Source organism: Amblyomma maculatum, chromosome 1 (genome assembly GCF_055883805.1).
Source record: "Amblyomma maculatum isolate TAMU_Amacu chromosome 1, ASM5588380v1, whole genome shotgun sequence".
Lineage (NCBI taxonomy): Eukaryota > Metazoa > Arthropoda > Arachnida > Ixodida > Ixodidae > Amblyomma > Amblyomma maculatum.
The window spans coordinates 93,514,409-93,533,755 of NC_139344.1; the positions used below are offsets into that span (position 1 = coordinate 93,514,409).

At 43.2% G+C, this 19,347-nt stretch overlaps 1 protein-coding gene across 2 annotated transcripts in view; it reads left to right on the forward strand.

Annotated features, from left to right (window-relative positions):
- Positions 1–19,347, forward strand: part of LysRS (Lysyl-tRNA synthetase) — a 92,617-nt gene that overhangs the window by 173 nt on the left and 73,097 nt on the right. Inside the window, exons 2-3 of one of the 2 annotated variants that reach the window (XM_084588560.1) lie at positions 11,164–11,297; positions 16,854–17,004. In XM_084588560.1, coding sequence (XP_084444686.1) covers positions 11,170–11,297; positions 16,854–17,004 — 279 coding nt within the window. In that variant the 5' untranslated portion in view covers positions 11,164–11,169. The remainder of the gene's footprint in view (positions 1–11,163; positions 11,298–16,853; positions 17,005–19,347) is intronic. The other variant, XM_084588561.1, reaches the window with a different exon arrangement.

The window sequence follows — 19,347 nt, forward strand, 5'->3', positions numbered from 1 at the left end:
TCATTGATAGGCAGCTTTTCGGCTGCACTTTTTCCAAATAAGGGTATATGATTCTTGCTGTTTTAAAATAACGGTAATCAGATGGCTGTGTACACCCTTAACGATTATACATGTCCACGTGCATGCGCCACGCTCTGTCTTGCCGAAGTGCTGATGTTGGCGCTTCGTTAGACAGGTATTAACTTTTATCTCGTGGATTTTTGCTATTCGCTGCTTTGTTTGAAATGCTTCGTTAGGTTTGTCATAGTTGCCGCGACCAAGCGCTGTTGCCTGGAAATGGCTGGTATCATATCTTTTTATTATTATTATTATTTTTTTTTTTGCGCAACTTCCCACGCGCGCCTTTAAAGAGCTTAGGAGCGCACGGGAGAAAAACGATCTTTCGACAACTGATGTATGTGGAATACTTACTGTTTTCTCTTCTAACCCCCCTTCGGAGAGTGCTTCAAAAACGTAACTGCTCGCTTTGTCTACTTGTAGGGCTTGTTCTGATGCAAGGCATATTGAAGCGTTGCAAGTGCCATTTCGCTTCTCACTCTGCGAAAGCAGAGAAGTCTAGATGAGAATCGGTATGGCCTGCTAACCGGACAACTGTTATTTTTTTGCTGAACTATATCATTAAAAAGTATAACTTAGTTACTAGGTTGAGTTCGCCAGTCGTTAGGACCTTTTGAAGTGTTAACTTCAAGCTGTTAGAACGCAAAAAAAAAAAAAAAAAAAAAAAAAAAAAGAAAGAAAGAAAGAAAGAGGATGGACAGGACTCTAAAAACATTTCCATTGGGTGAGTGCGGGGTTAGGTGCCAGGTTTTCATTGGGTTCCAACAGGGGCGTAGCCAGGGGGAGGGCTTATGGGGCTTCAGCCCCCCACGAAATGTTTTCGTACTGTCATACACCGCAGACCAAAACAACCGCCAGAGCCGGAAATCAATCTGGACTTTATCTCCAGTATGTCTTTTTCAGGCTCCAAAAGATTTCTGCGGGAATAAAAAAAGCGAAAGGTGCATTAAGTTTTCTGAAATCGTTCATCGGACCATACGAAGGAGACAAGCTGACGAAGCACGCAGATATGGAGTGCGCGGAGAAAAAAGAAAAAAAAACTAGGAGGGAGCGTGACGCCACATGAGCAACCTCCACAGGCCAAACTCGATCTGATGCCTCTCTGTCTTCTTCCTCACAGGCCTCTTGTTCGCACTGAATCTCGGTGTTTTTAGCCGCTATGTATGTTCCGGTGAAAAGTCTGTCGAAGTGGTCTGCTGAGAGTCCCCGTCTGTTCGTAACACTTATGTTTGTTAGAGTGCAGATGCTGCATTTTAATCAAAGTTATAAGCACACTGGAAAGAGTGTAGGACACCATTTCATCTGCGGGCCTGTCAGGAAGACTACGTGTTCAAACTAATGTTAATTGTTTGGCTAGAAAACTGGTTATGATGAATTTTGAGTTCCGCATTTGCTAAATTTAACGGATGAGTTTCGTATGAAACAATACATGCGCAGGATAGTTGATGGATCGAAAACTCCAGACGGTGCACGCTATTCTTCCGCGTAATCTTTGCATCCCGGCATGCAGAATTTATGGCGCAGTTGAGAGGTGACAGGTTGGTGATTGGTATCTCGATACGGAGGAGGCTGAGCAGCAATGTCAGCCCCCCTCGAAAAAAATTTCTGGCTACGCCACTGGGTTCCAAGGCCTGGTGCTCGGCTTCTGGGGTGTGAAATGCTGGAAAAATGGAGGACCGTTCGATTCAGCTGCGCTCTCTGCACCAGTTCCGTAAAGTTGTGAGATGGTGCCGCAAGCGTGCAGCGTCAGTTCTAGCAGTTCAGGTGCAGCACCGGCACCGTCTGCTTTCTAAACGAATTATAGAGTGCAGGCCGGGCCGTCTGCTATCCTTGGCGTCGCCAACAGTCTGTGGTCGGCTGTGTACAACTCGTGTCGGCCGATGCCGACGTCTCAGTTAACTTGATGAATTTTCCAAATAGCGCATGACAGCGAAGTTTTTCCATTATCCAGCCGCGATGTTTTTGGCCTGTGCGTTGTAATAACCTGTGAACAGACCCGAGGTTATTATTCCACTTGTCAACGAGATCACAATCTAGTTTGCCAAGGAAATTGCTAGACGTTCCACAAGAAGTAAACACGCATGCTGATTATATACTTCAGTCATGACCATGTTCATTTTGATCACTGGCTGCCGCAAAAGGTGCATGTATGCGTTTGCACAACATGTACATATTGCGATGCGTTATTTGAAAAATTCGTGTTCAGGATGATTAGTGCTGTTGATTTGAGCATTATATATACACAGCCGATAAGATTAATTAATTCATAAATGCGGTGCACAAGTAATCGTAAAAGTCGACCACAATCATGTGGTCGGCTAGCTGTGAAATATATCACCACCCACATCAACTGGCGCTAACATACCAAATAAGATGAATTTTCAAATAGCACATTGCAATGAAGCATCGACATGAACCAGCCTCCATGCATGTGCACTATGCGGCACCTGGCACGAAGCGCACACAACTTACTCATCACGATTGAAGTCAGCAATGCTCGCATCAACGCATACATGTGCTTACTTGCATGCGTCGTCGTTTCTTTGGCGAACACGGGCACCGTCCTTGTTAGCGAGTTGAGCTACTAGATCCGCTCCCCTGTTTATCACAACATGCAAACCATCGTCGTGCAAGCTGTCGTCTGCTTTCATACGGCGGCAGCAGCTGCATCATTTCGGCACTAACCGCTGAGGTGGTGCATAGTTTTACTGAACTTTTCGTGAACTCGACCTGCATGACGTCTGCACTTCTTGAAACGAATGGTGTCGTGCAGAGGTCGCCATTTTGGATTGTTGAAAGCAATGGCGAAGAGCAGCACCACATCAGCCAGTTCATGTAGTGCAGGTGAATCAAATGGACCTTGAGTCTTTGGCCTCGTGCAGAACAAAAACACTGTGCACCATAACATTCTTTGGTGGGAGCCGCTCTTACACCATTAAAATTCTGATGGGCTCCAAGCCTGCCTCTTGAAATGGATAAAAGACATCAGAGTGGCACCAACTTTTGCGGATAAGTTGCTCGAAACAGTTGCTGTGCTGCATATATATATATATATATATATATATATACACATATATATACACACAGTTACGTATATGCCACCGAAGAGGACGGTGATGGAAAATATAGTGAGAGACGACGAAGCTGAACAAACTGTTGGAGCTTGCCTGAACACTTGCTGTGTTCTGCTGTGCTGTGCTGTGAACACTTGCTCATCACCTGCTGTGGTTTCTTGTGCTAGCCTTCTGCCCCGTATCATCTTGGTGGAGGTGTGGGGTAATATAATATCAATATCAGTAATATAATATCAATATATTATATTACTGATCAATTGGGCGGCACATGACTATGAATTTTGTTTCTCATTTATTGTTTAGAGAAGCCAGAGCGTGGAATTCATAAGCATGTTTTTGGGCCCCTTTACAAATGTTGCATAATTTGTAAATGTTCATACTATTCACTTTCTCTCCAATTACATCTTACCGTACTGCTCTCAGAGACAACTTTTCTGAACACTTATGTGTTGGCATGGCACAGGGCAGCTGGTTTCTTGTGGTTTTATGCTTTCGTTGATCTTCGACACGAGTCATTCACAATCTGTGCACTTTTAGAAACCGTCATGCCACCTCTTGCAAGTTCAGCTCTCCATGCACTTCTGCTGCAAAGTTAAGTTCATTCCAGAATAGTTGTGCATCCTGTAAAGTTGGTTATCACATGACATGATGGGTGCTACTTTTGTGTACAGCGTGCATCTTCAGCAGTGCAAGCTGTGCACCATGTACGTACAGTAAGGTCCGCTGTTAAAGGGGACACACAATCGCGTGGCCTAAACACTTTGCAAAGCGCTGCCACCGACAAATGGTGAGAATGGGCAGCACTATGTGCATGCTTGGGAAGAGCAGCTGGCCGTGCCTACTGTGCATGCACTTTGTGCGATCATTTGTTGCCAGCTGTCTCGGAAAGGCTTTGTAAAGCGCGGCAGCCATGCAGTCTCATGTTCCCTTTAAGTGGGCCGTGCTGTACAATTGTGGCCACTGTGGCTGGAGTGCATAATCACTGTTAATTTAACACAGTCTATCCCAGCATGAAACGCACTAACCCAAAAGACAGAATTGAACTTGCAGAACTGTTAAAATCCCAATAAGGAAGGGTGTTAGATACGAAGACAATTTCTTCAGCGCTACTGATTTCTTGTTTATAGGAAGTATGCAAAGACCTAGATAGGGAGCAGTTGAAAATAAGAGCTACTGAAGGCTACTTTAGTAATCTGAGATTTGCTGATGACATTGCTCAGGAGACTAATTGCACATCATTGCCTAGACAGGCCATGTTTTTCAATTCCTTCTGCGAAAAGAATATGAACAGGGTGAGTGCTTTCTCTGGATATGGTGGCCACAGCTGGCCCAGGACTGGGTTAATTGGAGATGTAGTGGGAGAGGCCTTTGTGGGTGTAATCAGGCTACTGCTGCTGGTGATGATGAGCCAAGCTATGCATAGTTTGCACAAACTTCAGATGGCTTTCATATTTGACACCGGAAGCATTGGGAAAGCCAACAGGTTTTTCTCGCGTGTTGCTAACTCCTGTGGTCTTTGTGCTTTGACCAAAGATGGCGCCTGTGACACCGCATGCAGCTAATCTATAGTTGATATTTCTAAAATACTAGCTCCTACTTCTTCCAGGCTGTGGCTTGTTTTCCTGATGAAGTAAAATAGCTAGAGTTAGTGCACTTTACGAGGAGGAGGTCATGATTATTTAACAGTTATAGAAATCTTTTGGTTCTATTTCTTCAATGGTTGCTTACTATATAATTCGTATCATTTCGATTGAATATCTTCACTATCATAAAGTTATCAGAAGGGAACTTTCAGAGAAACCGTATCACTGAATCTGTTTTGAGGGTAATAAAGTGGGAAATTATTGATATTAAATTGTGTTAAGAGTTGATTAGTAGTGGATCTCTGCAATGAATTCAGTTCAGTTAGTTGTCATATGCCATCTAAGAAGTTTAATTATTATTGTGTCAAAGGCATGTTACCTCAGTAATCGAACACATGGGATAAATTTTTTATAGCTAATTCTTAAATCAGCTATTGTTCTGTTGCCTTGCCTAAAGGTTCTGTATTAGGTCCTGCCCTATTTGTTTCTTATATCAATGGCTTAAGGGGCTATGGTAGAGTAAATGGGCCTTGTTGGTTTCAATTTTGCCTCTCATGAACTACAGCATATTTTTGTATTTAAAGCAAGCAAATCGTTAATGCTCGTGACCTTAAAGTCATTCTGCGGTGTTGTCCCTTTTGATTCTCAAGGACCAAAAATTACTCGGCTATATTAAATGTACTTTTTCAGTAACAGAAATTAGTGGGCCAATTAAACTTTTTGTGTGAATTCCTTATATTAGCAGCTTTAAACCGAACCTAAATTAATGCTAGTCTCACCATGCAGAAAAACAACCATGCACCATGCAGAACAAACCTGCACCATGCAGAAAAACAAAATACTCCCGGTTGTCATCATTTGTAATTATAATTATAACAATTACCATTTATCATACTTTTAAGACTACTAATTGTTTTCTGAAGCTTTTTGGCTCAGACTATTGTGTAGTTAGTTGCATGAGTAGTTTCTATGAAAAGGTACTTTAGGGTGAAACATTTCTAAAATGTCATTTTGAGGAAATTTCAGTTTTATGTTTTTTTTTTTTTTTGTTTACAGCAGTAGTTCGGTAGATTTGGTTTGGTTTATGGGGTTTAATGTCCCAAAGCGCCCCAGGCTATGAGGGATGCCATAGTGGAGGTCTCTGGAGATTTCGGCCACCCATGGTTCTTTCAGCCTGCACTGACACCGCACAGCATACGGGCGCCTAGCTTTTCACCTCCATTGAAAAGCGGCCAACGTGGCCGGGATTCGATCCTGTATCCTCGGGCACAGGAGCTGAGTGCCATAACCAATGCACCATCGCGACGGGGCATAGTTCAATAGGTATCAGGAGCATAAGCCCATCTTTTCTCTTGCTTTTCTTGTCATCTTCTTCAAATGTTCTTAAAGGTTTTTCTTATTTTGTTTCTTACCCTCTGAGGAGCTGTGGAGGTTTGCATCTTCAGGATGTTCCTTATCATGACAGTTGAGAGAAATCTGACAAACTACATCTTGTATGATGTAGAATGTTCTCAAGACAGCATATAATGCTTCTTTCTGACGTATAATGCTTCTTCCATAGTAAGTCACAGCACCACAAGTGTCAATTTATACAGTGTCTGCTTGAAGAGATGCTGCACGCTGCACTGGTTTGCTTGCCGCAGTGTGTATTATTTTTGTGATGAAGTGAAAATATTAGAGAGTTTTAGTTTACCGTGATCCGCAATCCACCGCGCGCTCCCCTGCACATGCCCAGATCTCCTTGAAGCCGATAATGGAGCAACTTACTAGTTGTCGGCACATAAACTTGCCACGTCGAGACCAATCAGCTTGTGCACTCTGCCCACGCACGGTAGAAGGTCACAGTGGCGGATTGCAGATCACGGTATACTAAATCTCTCTATTGACTTTTTGGTTGGTTTACCCCATCATTCCCCTTTGACTAGCCCTGTACAAAATAAAATCGTATATTGTAAGGGAAAAGTTGGGCGGTAGTACTAATGTTTTCATCACAGGTTGAATTGTTCTCATTGTAAAAAGAAAGCAGCTAACAGGAGGTAAAATCAATTTGTAGTGCAGCTAAATACCAACAAGTATAATGTTGCTTAAAGGAGACGTGTTATTTTTGATGCACAAAGTAAAAAAAAATAAAAAAGACATGATCTTCAGAATTTGACAACACACTGCTTATGAGAGGCATCAGTTAAATTTTCAGTATTAGTTTTCTGTGAACACCTGCTGCAGCTCATAAATCACGTGGAAACAAAAAAGCTCGTTGGGAACTTGCTGCGGTGGTTCGTGGTTGTTTGGCTGTTGAGCTTGGGGACGTAGGTCAAATCCCAGCTGTGTTTCGATGGTGGCGACATGCTAAAGATTCCCGTGTGCTTTATGATGGCGGCGCATAATAAAGAGCCCCATCAAGTCTAGAATCCACATTGCGCATTGGGTGCTATTTATTTGTTGTGAAAGTGTTCTAATTGTAGTGCTGTAGTATTCTACGACATCTTCTCACTAGTCGCTATGGGGATAGCGTCTCGGTTTGTGGGCTAGTGATTTGTTTTTGTCCAAGAGCCCTTTTTGTCATGCCTTGTGAAGTAATGGGTATTGTGTAGAGAGACTAGCAATGCATGAGAAATGCTTAAAAAAGTTTTTGTTTTCTTCTGGTTCATGTTCGTCAGGCAAATTGCATTGCGTATTATAACTGTCTAGGGACTTTATAAATTATTTTAGCCCATGTCACAGTAGTACAGACAGGCCCCAGTAATGGGTACACTTTGGTTCCTGAGCAAAAGGGCCCATGAGATGAGTCGTTGACAATTGTGGAACCGTCTTTGCATAGTTAATGATGAAGTGGGTGTTGGCAGTTTCGTTGCTGAGACTTCGCTAAACTTTGCTTCAAAGATGACACACATGTACTACCCACAATGTCTTCTGGTATTGGCTAGTCATGTGAGCTATATCTGGGTGATGGGCAAAATTTTATTCAAACACAGGGCCTGAGTGACGCTATGAGTGACAGTGGTTTGGTAGCTCTCGGCTTATCACGCCATGTGTTGCCACGCGTCATCACCATATGTGGTTAGCGCTTCAAGCTCCGCATAACAGGCTTCAAGCCCTGCATACCAGGACTTGCAGAGAAATATTCACTTGTTTCTTCAGCATTTCTGTATGCATTTGTAGGTTAGGCATTCATTGTTTGTCTTGTTGCATGCAGCTTAAACATATTGTAAAACTGTTTTCTGCAAGTGCTTACACACTCACACTTTGCCATTATGTGTTGGGTAATCTGTTCTGTGAGCCAGAAAAATTCTCCAGGATGGCTGCCACCATTCTCAAACAGTGCACTACTTATTATTTTTTTTTTTTAAGTTTTTAAAGAGCTGCTAATGTCAACTGAGCATAAGATCTGTTGAATTAAGTGGATTATGAAAGGTCGCGATAACAGGGCTCACATCATAACATCCTGCTTAATGCAGCAAACTAACTGCAGGGCCCAGTCAGTGACAGTGCCACCACTCATCTGCGGCAGATATGATTGCCTTAAATTATCAGCCCACAGGCACCTGATAATTTAGTAAAGGCTAATTGTTTGGCAAATTTTCTTAAATTACAGGAGTAGGCCTAATCTTTTACACTGGATCAACAGAAGGGCCATGAAGCAAGTAGTGTGAAAGACATTGCTAGGGGCTTTGTTTACTTCTTGACTCCTGAGGTTTGCATATTCTTTGAAGTGCACATACCAGGATGTTGCTGTCAGTGGCTGTATATTCTGCTCTGTCACTTCGTTGCTTAGAAATGACTGTTTCAATGCACTTGCAGTGCCACCTCTCCATATACGCTCGTTTTGCTAGTCTGATAAATATACAAAATCCTATGGCCATGATGGCAAAGTGTTGTGGAATGTCATACTTTGAGCCAAATAAATGATGCTGTTAATTTATGAAAAGTTGCAGTAAACAAACAACGTTATAAAGCAGACACCTTCTCTGTGTGCAGTTAATATACGTAAATTTGCTATGCAGAGTTGTGTCATTAGGGGGAGTGAAATAAGAGCTGGAAGCCTTGTGACTACCAAGTTTAGTAGAATACATTGTTTGGTTGTATATTAAGTTGACACTATTAAATAGCTTCCATTTCTGTTTACTGATTTTCTTGGTTTGTTCTACATCAGTAACCACATGGCATTAAGAATTCACCAGAAGCATAACTGGCATTTCATAGAATTTGTTTTTGCAAACTGCTGGATGAGGATGTTGTGCCTACAGCTTCTGTCCTTGCAAAAGCTGCTATACTACCTTGTCTACTCGTTCTACGCTTCATGTGGCTGTCAGTATGAGAAAAGTTTGTGAAGCATTAATTAAGCATTAAGAATTATAAACAGTATAAAAGCTGCATTTAGAGTTCCTGGCTTGGGATCTCGAAAGGCTAACTCCTCTTATGTGGTATTCTGTTTCTGGCATAAATCAATTGCCATTTTTTGGTTGGCTGCAGAAGGCACAGGCGGGAATATGAAACTTGAGCATGATGCCTGGTGTATTGTGCAGTTTTTTGTTAGGGCTCTCATTTGTTATTCTTGGAGTGCTGCATGAAACAAACTTTTCTCTATAAAAGGGAACTTTGAAGATTGTCATCATAAACAGCATTGTTTGGTCGCATTTTATTGTCGAACCAGCGTTACGAAAAGTACAAAAATATATTTTAGTGCTTAGGAGTTTTGAGCTCAAAACTAGCTTGCTGTAGCTGCCAAACTGCTGTGGCTTGAAACCATATGCACGATACCATTAATCTGTGCACAGGGCTGTTGAAAGGTGACACTATGAACATGTGCATCTCATAAATCCAGACAACCTGTCAATATCTGTGATAACTGGGTAATACTTCACTACTAGCTAAGTATGTTAAAAAAGAGGACAGAAATGGAGGCTTGAACTGTGCCACGAGCAGTGGAAATAAAAGTGATAGGTGCAGCATGAAGTGACACAAGGTGCAACCCGGGCTTCGAATTTGCATCAGAATCAGGATTTTTGGCTGCGTTTGAAAGCGTGGAAAGGACTTGTGGCGGATTCGGTTGGGAGGACGAGAGCAGAGGTGGCGAGCATTGCAGAGCAGTACAGGAGCACGCTGAGCGAGGGTGTAACTGTCTTCCCACGGGAGCGCTCTCTGCATGTCGAGAGCAGCGCACCACGACCACATGACCGCACTTCTCTTCCCAGCATTCTCCTCCTGCCTGCAGTGGCGGCAGTTGCAACCCGAAGAGTGGCCAACGCTCCGTAAAGAATCGCTTGTTTTGTATGCCTTTGTTCTCACAGCGTGGCGATCTGCCTCCTTTGGCCCATTCGACGCCAGCAACGACTCTCAAACATGTATACAGCACCTGAGCAATGCTTTCTACTCCTGACGCAAATTTGCTTGATTCCGAAGAGCTTGCCGAGCGGCGACGCTTTGCAGCCGCCATTTTGAGCGTCGCCGACTCAAGGGAAAAATAAAAAAAGATAGCGTGGATATGACGCTTTATGCCATGTGACTTCGTCTACACTCGCTTTTGATGAGAGAGCAGCCGGGAGTGCTCTCGGGTGCTCTCACCGGGGGAAAAGCCCTCCTCCTCTACCATTGGAAGCCAGTGATTCTACTCCTGCTCTACTACTGGAGGGCACCCGCTTGTCTGAGAGCACTTTCGAAGTGCTCTCGAGTGCGCCTGCTCTCCCACTCGAATTCGCCATTAGTGTGCAGAACTGAGAACTGGTGGTCTGCTAGAGCATGAGCTTTTGAGAGTACGAGTGGATATGAGCCCCTCGTATGTAGATGTGTGTGAGGTTGAATCAATACTGTTTCTGTTAGATAACTATTGTGACTAAAAGCAGTAGCTGCTAGTACAAGCTAAAACAACCTTGAACGTGCCACGAAAAGTGCCAAGATGCGAGCAAAAGAAAATAAAAGCGCGCACAGACACAGCTACATCCCACCAAGAGCCAGGAATTGCTATAGTCTTGACTCTGCTATAATTGTTGTTACTGGCTTTGACATTGCTGACTGTGGAGGGTCTTCTCAGAGCCTCTGTTGCCCTTGTGGCCTGTGTTGGCCACATAATAAAATTTAGAAATTTACATGGACAACCTTGGACCAGTGTGAGTGAATGTGAGCGTCTGCGAGTGTGAGTGAGCCTGTGTTCATGTAGCGAGCTGCTGCGAGTGTGAGGGTACGTGGGTTTAGGCCACCATTATTGTGATCGGATCTGAGTGGGTGGCCGAGAAGATGACTCGTGAGCCAAGTTACCTGTGCCTTGCCTGCGCTGGGAGTTGAAAGCTGCTGCAGGCAACACTGTGGGCTCACATTCATAATCTTCGCCCTTCTGAATGTGTGCATGGTCCGGCTTGTGTTCTATTTTCACATATGAAGTTAGATGCAGGCTTTCCTTTGCTGTAAGGATGTAGTCGTAGCCAGCCATTCATTCTCTTCTGGCATGCCTCCAGGTGACGATGATGGCCTTGAGAACTCTTTGCCAGACACTGCGACGGCACAGTTCCTTGGTGCTGCCAGTGGTTCCTTCTGCTAGCACAGGTCACATATGTAAACCAAGGACATTGGTGGCTTCTGCTCGTGCGAGGTTGGTGACTGACTCACTGTGTCAGCATTTTTTTAGAGCACTAGGAGATGCCAAGGGGCAAATTGCTACTTTTGAGCTTCAGTATCCACAGTAGACGGCAGGAACCACCATGTTGTCAACGTTCAGTCATCCTATCAAAAGCTTCACACGTTTCATCTTATTGCAAAGATTTTGTTTCATTCTTTCAGTTTGCGAGCATATTTTGGAGCCACTATCTGTTCTTGTTTCTATTATCATAGCACAGTCTGAAGAGATAGAGGGCCATAACTAATAGCAACTTACTGGTGTATTTGCTTTATAGCTTTGTAATAATTCCTCAGCTAAGGGAGCTTTATGGGACTCATGGAAGTAAAATTAACTAAAACAAAACTAATTTCTCTGAGGTAAATTGCACTGCCTTGGACTACTGATGTGTTGATTGCAAATTTATAACTCGGGTGCTGTTTTGTGTGATGCACTAAACCTATTGTCATCATTACAATTGTTTTCAGCTGAAGGCAGGCATAATTAAAAGAAATCACTACTTTGTTATGCTCTCATCATTACTGGCATAAATGCGACATGTTGCAGTTATAGATTGTTGGGTTTCAACAAACGTTTCTGAGTAGTATACATGAATGTGACTTGCGGGGGCATTGACTTACTCGTGCCTTGCACTTGCCGTTCCCTCGTGATGCCAGACCACGAGGTGCAAGGCTGTTGTCAGCAGCATCATGACAGCAGGTCAACAGCATTGATTTGAGATCATCCTTTGAGGGGCATGCTGCCTAATTCTTGAGTTGTATTTGACTTCAGTACACTTGATGAGCACAAGAAGTATAGTAGTTTTAGTAGGAGGGAGATTGAGTACTGGCTTGTAATAGTTTGTTTATTTGTCAAACATGTTTTATTAGAGAAAGAATCTGAATGTTGGGGCACTTGTGTTATCATTTCCATATTTTTTGTGTGCTCTTCTCTTTGACTAGCTTAACGCATGGTAGAATGAGGTCCAGAGGTCATGTATGTCGCAGTGCTGTTTGCTGCTTTATAAATCCCCTATACTTGGAGGCTGTTTATGCAGTACAAAAGTATGTGCACAATGCAGTTAATTTTATTTGTGACTGTGGCTTATTAGTTTCATTGTTGCAGGTATCATTACCTGAAATAGAAGAAAAAAAAAAACAAGTAGCGCATGTGGTGGAGCAATTCTTGCTGTCAGGAACAGCAGCGAAATAATGCTACTATTGCGCATGCCTTATAATATTTTCAGTCACCAATCCTTGTGCACGGGTGCAAGTGCTGTTCCATTTTCTCTATTCTGCTCCAAGCTGCTGTCTCTGCTCCATCCTGCTCCAAAATGAAATATTGCTCCATAACGACTTCAAACCAGCTGCCTTGATTTTCTGGCATCAAATTTAGCAGAGCATGGTTTTTTGCCGCACAGTGGACCATTCTACTGCCTACAAAAATATGATCTGATCTATTTTTCAGTTAAGAAATTATGAGAAGCGCATGCATGTCCGCGCTATGGGAGCCACCATAGTTGCAATGATGCAGCATACTGGTGGTAGAAGTATAATGCATCTCACTTTTGGCTTAATACCAACAAAATTTTAATGAACTAGAGAAGCATGGAGCATAATAAGCATTTGTTCGCAAGTAAATTTAAAACAAGCCGCTAGTAACCAGAGGGAATCAATTGCGGAAAAGTTAAGCAGGGGTTTATCTTGGCTAAACACGGATATACGAGGTTGAGTAAAAAGTTATCCACAATGTAGCTATAATGTCTGTTGCAATACAAAAGAAGAAACTGAACCCGACATTGTTTTTCAACATAGTCTTCTTGTTTTTCTTTCAACGCACTTAGTCCACGATTACACAAGCTCCCTGATGCCCTCAGAAAAGAATGTCTTCGGCTGAACAGTGAGCCACGCGTACACCACATCCTTCACTTGGTGCGAGGTGAATCGACGGCCTCTTAATGCCTTTTTGAATGGATTAAACAAGTGGTAGTCAGAAGGGGTAAGACCAGGGCTATATGGAGGATGAGCCATTGATTTAAACTTTAGCTTCCGGATTTTTTCTTGATGTGGGCAGCAGAATGTGGACGGGCAGGGTCATGCAATAGCACAGCACCTTTCGACTGTAGTCATCGACGCTACCTTCGAATTGCAGGCTTTAGTTTGTCAATAAGCATCACACTAACGCGCACTCTTTATTGTTGTGCCTCTTTTGTTATAATGTTCCAGTACTGGTACTTTTACGTCCCAAAATACGGTAAACATCAGTTTTTCTGTGGATGATTAGGTTTTGAACTTTTTGTTGCTGGGCGATATTTGATGTTTCCATTCCGTACTCTGCTGTTTACCCTCTGGCCCTCTGGCTTTATTGGTGCATCCAGATTTTGTACGGAGTGATGATTCTGTCTTAAGAAGCCATCACTGTCATTAACCTAGCGATCCAAATGTTTTTGGCAGGTGTTCAAGCGTGTTTGTTTACGCAGCACTTTGAGTTGATTTTGGACCCATCTTGCACAGACTTTATGAAACCCAAGTCTGTTGTGGACGATTTCGTAGGGAGAACAATGACTAATTTGCGGACAGTGTGCCACTTTATCAATAGTCACTCGAAAGTCTTAATAGAGCCATGTTGCATGCATGTTCAACGTTGTCATTTGTGGCCACAGATAGTCGTCCGACTCCTTCCTCATGCGTAACATTCATTAAGTTATTTCCGAATTTTTGAATCCATTCGTAAACACTCCGTCGTGGCAAGACACTGTTCCTGTGTTGTGCCAAAAGACTTTGCTGGACTGCAGCCCCTGATATTATATACCTTGTGACCGCAAAAACTGTATCACAGCTCATTGTTCCTTTTTGGTGCAAGCTTCTCATGGAGCAGGCATGATCTATTTGCAATAAAAGGAAGACAAATGGAGGAAATATGGTAGAAATTTTATAGCAGGACTACAACAGCATAACAATAACTTAACAGAGGTCAGTGGAGAATGCAAGATTTACAGAAACATTGTGGATAATTTTTTACTCACCCTCGTGCATGGAGAAGCATTATTTAGCACCCATTTAGCTAAGTTTTGCTTCGTGTAGCTTTGCTCTGCTACATCTTGCCATATTTAGCGAAGTATTTAAATTCTGTTGGAGTTGCGGCAAGGATAGAACTAGCCTCTCAGTGTTGAGCTCGGAACTGATACGTTTATTTGCCATCCCCAACTTCATGCGAGGGTAGCTGTAGGTGCTCTATGCTTTTGTTAATATGGAGGAAGCTTGATTAAGGTCTTTAGTGCAACTTTGTCAGAGTGGGTGAAGGTGACAAAGGAAATGTTATCTGAGGTGCAGCATGAGAGACTGTCAGCTTTGCTCTTGAGGAAACTGGCTACCAAGATGAGGCAGTGTTTTAATGCAGTGGCCAGTGAAGCTGATCTATCTCGACCTGGGTTCGGAACCCACTGGCTGTGAATATTTTTTTTGCTCAAAGAACGGTTTAGAGCCACCTCCGTAAAATCCAGGAATGCAGGTAGTAATGCTACTACATTAAAAATGTTCTGATGTTCTGTGCGTGGGACATAGCACCTTCTCCCAGCCTTCAGAATCATCAATAGGGAAGGAAGCGAGAGTAGCGAGCTGCGCCGTGGTGGCGCAATGGTTAGAGCACTCGACTACTCTGCCCAAGAATGCGGGATCGAATCCCAGCCTTGGCGGCTGCTTTTCGATGGAGGCGAAAAGCAAGGCGGCCGTTTTCTGTGTGATGTTACTGCATGTTAAAGAACCCTCAAGTGGTTGAAATTTCCGCAGCCTGGTGTCTCTTATATCTTGGGTTGCTTTGGGACCCATTAAATCCCAAACCAAACCAATAAACCAATTCGAGAGTAGTGAGCGAAGTAAACACTGCAAAATACCTTAAGCCATAGCAAAATTTCTGCGGCGACAATGAACTACAAGGCTTGTTCTAATGCTTCTGCTGTGAAAACAAGCAGAGTTTGCCTTCGAACTTCCTTCTCAGTAACAAGTAGGTCAAGTCTACATCAGCCTGAAGCATATTTGAAGTGTTATGGGGGTGATAAATCGAAGGTGCCAATCACTAGAAACCTTCTCAAGGGTGTTGGAAAGTCATACAGGGCCTATTGTCAACATATAGAAATTCAGAAAGCCTCAGCATCTCTAAGGCAAAAACGGTAGCTAGTGACAGAAGGCAGTGAGGTAAAGAAGCTGAAAAAAGAAAATACTACTCTTCAGTGCTGTCTATCCTCTCTTAAAGCACTAGTGCTAAGCACAGGAGTAGGATCAAAGAACATGGTTAATATAAAGGCCGGAAATGTGCTGCTCGTTGTTGCGAAATCAGACCTGGCAGTGGCACTTCAGTATGTAGAAGTCATAGATTCCATATTTGAATCTGTCAAATCAAAATTGTCAAGAGCTTCAGGTTAAACTTGGTTATTAGTTACGAAGTGCGCAAGCAACCATTTTGCTTTCTGCGAATCTGTTTCTAATTGTTGCTCGGGTCATCTGAGATATTCTAGACACCTTTACAGGTTTTGGCCGTTTGTCTTGTCAGATATGTGGGTGTAGGCAAGAAAAACCTGCTCGAAAGCTGGTCCAGAATGGCGTTATTACTGCTTCCTGAGCGCTTCCTAAAACACTTGAGCCTGCTTCCAATCCTGCTTGTGGCATTTGCCTTTTATTCGGTGATTTCAGTAATAGTTGCATGATTTCTTTTTACATTTTTTTTGCAGTGGAAACTTTTAAAATCTATAAGGTCTATGTTAAAGGAGCTGTCATAATTCTATGGGAAATTGAACATGCATAAAATAAGTTTATCTCTGAAACTTGCCTTGCCTGCTACAGATCTTTGCAGCCACTAAAATTAAGGTGACAGTTATTCAGCATTAGGTAGTGCTTGGCGTCTCCTTCACTTGAAGATTCATTCTGGTTTAACTCAATGCCCCCATGGTGATTGAGTGGTCTCTTGAGAGTGTTGAAGTGATTTCCACATCTGCTCTGGTGGCTCCCACTCGCCCTTGTTCTCAGAGCGTCTGATATCAGTACAAAAGAGGAAGCCACCGAAACGGACTGTGGATAAAACTTCAAATTAAAGATATTTTTGTCGCTTCTGGTAACATGTGTTATGAAGGGTGCAAGCATGAGCTGCCACACTTAGCGTGCTCGCTTGTTCAAGCAAAGGGAGGGAGCAGGAGGGTCAAAGCATCAGCAGAAATTGTAAGCTTTACCAGAATTAAGATTATTAGTAATCATATTCCTATTATTCCGTCTTTCCCGTTAATAGCCACGGAAAATATAGCTGCTAACAAACAATCCTACAAAAAAAAAGATGCTTCGTTCTGCAACTCTTCTCGGAATTGTGGAAAAATTGGTGTCCTAGTTACGGCATTATGTCTTGTCACCTTTTGCTGGCTTTGTCAGTGGCTCTCACCTGGTGGTGGTTGATTCCATTCTGCTGGGTCATGTGCTGCAGGTACGGAGCGAACATTTTGCATTATTCATATGGCTTCTTGCATTCCTGCCTGGCGGCTGATGCGGAATATTTTTTTTTTGTGTGCAGTGAGCTGAAGCGCAGGCAAAAGGCCGAGCAGAAAGCTAAGGAGAAAGCTGAGCGGGCTGAGGCCTTGAAGGCTGCTGCAGCTGCTGCTGCCCCGATTGCCAACAATGTTGCGCTGTCTGACGCCAAAGATGAGGAGACCATGGATCCGAATGTGAGTGCCTGATGCTCCGTACTGAAGATTGGAACTTGTCTGGCTCACACTAGTTGGTTTCCATAACCCATCAAGATTAGCTACTTGGTCAGTTAACTCGAAACTTGCAAAGTGCATAACGTGTGCAGTCTTGCAGCATCATCTAATGCTTGCATGTTAATGTTCAAAATTGAATGTCACCTCCACATATCTTTGCTCCTCCTTGCATGTGAGTGGTGATCATGTTTTGGGATGAATCCTGTAAAGCTTCATGCAGGCACTGCTGGATGCCATGCTCTTGGAAATGGACAACATGGAGAGCTTGTTCATCTGATGTCAGTTGTGCGGCGCCCCTATGGAGGCAGCTGTGTGCACAACTTGGCAGTAATGACCCCTTTCCTCGAGGCATGGCACAAACCTCAGTTTGTGCAGCTTCTTTTGGGCTGCAGGCTTATCTTATTTTAAGCTTTTAGATTTAAACCTTGCAGGAGTACGGTGATGACAGTGCATGATTGCCATGAGCTCAAGTTAAGCACTTCCCATTCTTTGCTTATAATCCACAAGGTGCAGTTAAAGTGGCAGAAGTTATTACTTTGCCGCAATATCTTTTTTTTTGTTATTTTTAGTTTTCACTTGTCATTAGTAGTCCTTTTTATTTGATTTAGTCAAGTGCTGCATTTCTTAAATTTCTTTCTCTAAGTGAAGAAAACAAAGGGGCATTGCTTTCTGGATTCGTTCACCATGTATTGATAAGTTGTCAAGAAAGCTGTTGGTGATATGTGCTGGAGTTTTATCTGCCAAGAAGTTATGCTGCTGCATGTTGATTTTATACATCCAAAACAAGCACTCCTGAAATAACGTAAAGTATATATAACGATTTTAATGATATGTTCTGCAGTAGGCAAAAAAAAAAAAAGAAAGAGCAAGAAGCAATTGAATTTTTACCACCATGCTCTTTTGAAAGGAGTTTTACATGCCAAGTGCTATACAATGAAAGCTCGTTAATTTGAACCACGATAATTCGAGTTTTCGGATAATTCGAACTACACTACTTGGTCCGGCCAAGCTCCATAGAGATATGTGTATAAAAAAGCCCGTTAATTTGAATGCGAGTCGGTTCCGCTACAGATAATTCAAACTACGCGCCACCGCACATCACGCGGCAAAAAAAAAAAAAAAAGAAAGAAAGGTAAAGAAACACCTCCGCGATAGAAAGGCATAATTAGAGGCTGCGCATGTCCAAAACAGGGGCAGATGATGGAACCAGGTAAAACCATAGAAGAGTGGGTAAAACGTAAATGGCGCCATGACCGGCGCGGCGGCCGGTGGCATTGGAGGGAGGGCATGGCCGCGGCGGTGGCTGCCTGCTCTCTCTTCTGCGCAACCTCCGTAGCTCGCAACTATATACTCGTTAATTCCAACCCTGTTAATTTGGAAATAGGGATAAGTACTGTCTGCGCGGTCCCAGCCAATGCCCATGAAAGGCTATGATATCGAACGGGCACTATAAGTTAAACTTTTTTTTTTTTTTTTTTTTTTTTTTGCGATAGTCTTCTATCTTTTCATCCATCAGTTGTCAACGGAAGCAGGCAAGTCAGCCGCGATAGTGACGCCGGCTTTTAGCGCCGTTCGCTTCAAAAGCCGCTTGCTGCTTTGCTCGTTCCAATGATTGGAGTGTGGCAGTAGACGGTGCCCGCCCCAGTCGCTCATAGCATGATAAAGCAAACATACTGAAAAGGAGGCTTGCACAACCGGACAAGCGCTGGAACTTTGCCAAGTTCACTCCCCCCCCCCCCCCCCCCTGCTGGAGCTGAAGTCCAAAGATAAACACGCCGTTATCGCTGCGTAGCATCTTGGTGAACTGCCAAGAAATGTGTTGTGGACCGTGACAGTGCGAAACGGAGGGATGCGCTAACGACTGACGCCTTTATTATTTTTTTTTTTCAGATTCGTAGGCACAAATCGGGGCTGGGTGGGTTCATTATGCGAGCGAGTTCGTTACGCGACTAACTACGGTACATTTACTGTAATACAAATGGTTCTTGTCAGTTTTTTCGAGGCCATTCGATAATTCGAACATCGGATAATTTGAACTTTTTTCCCGGTCCCGTGAAGTTCGAATTAACGAGCTTTTACTTACAACTATTTTGCATGGGCATGGAGATGTGGTGAAACACCTTCAGCTACTAGGTCAGTGATGGTATGCTTTTCATTCATAGGAATAGAGTTGAACCCGGATATATCAAACTCGAAGGGGATCGCGAAATAGTTCTATATATCGATAATTCGATATACAGAAATCTGCTTCAGACGCCACTTGCGATCGTGAAAAATGATACCGTATTTGTCTCGCGTAATCAACCC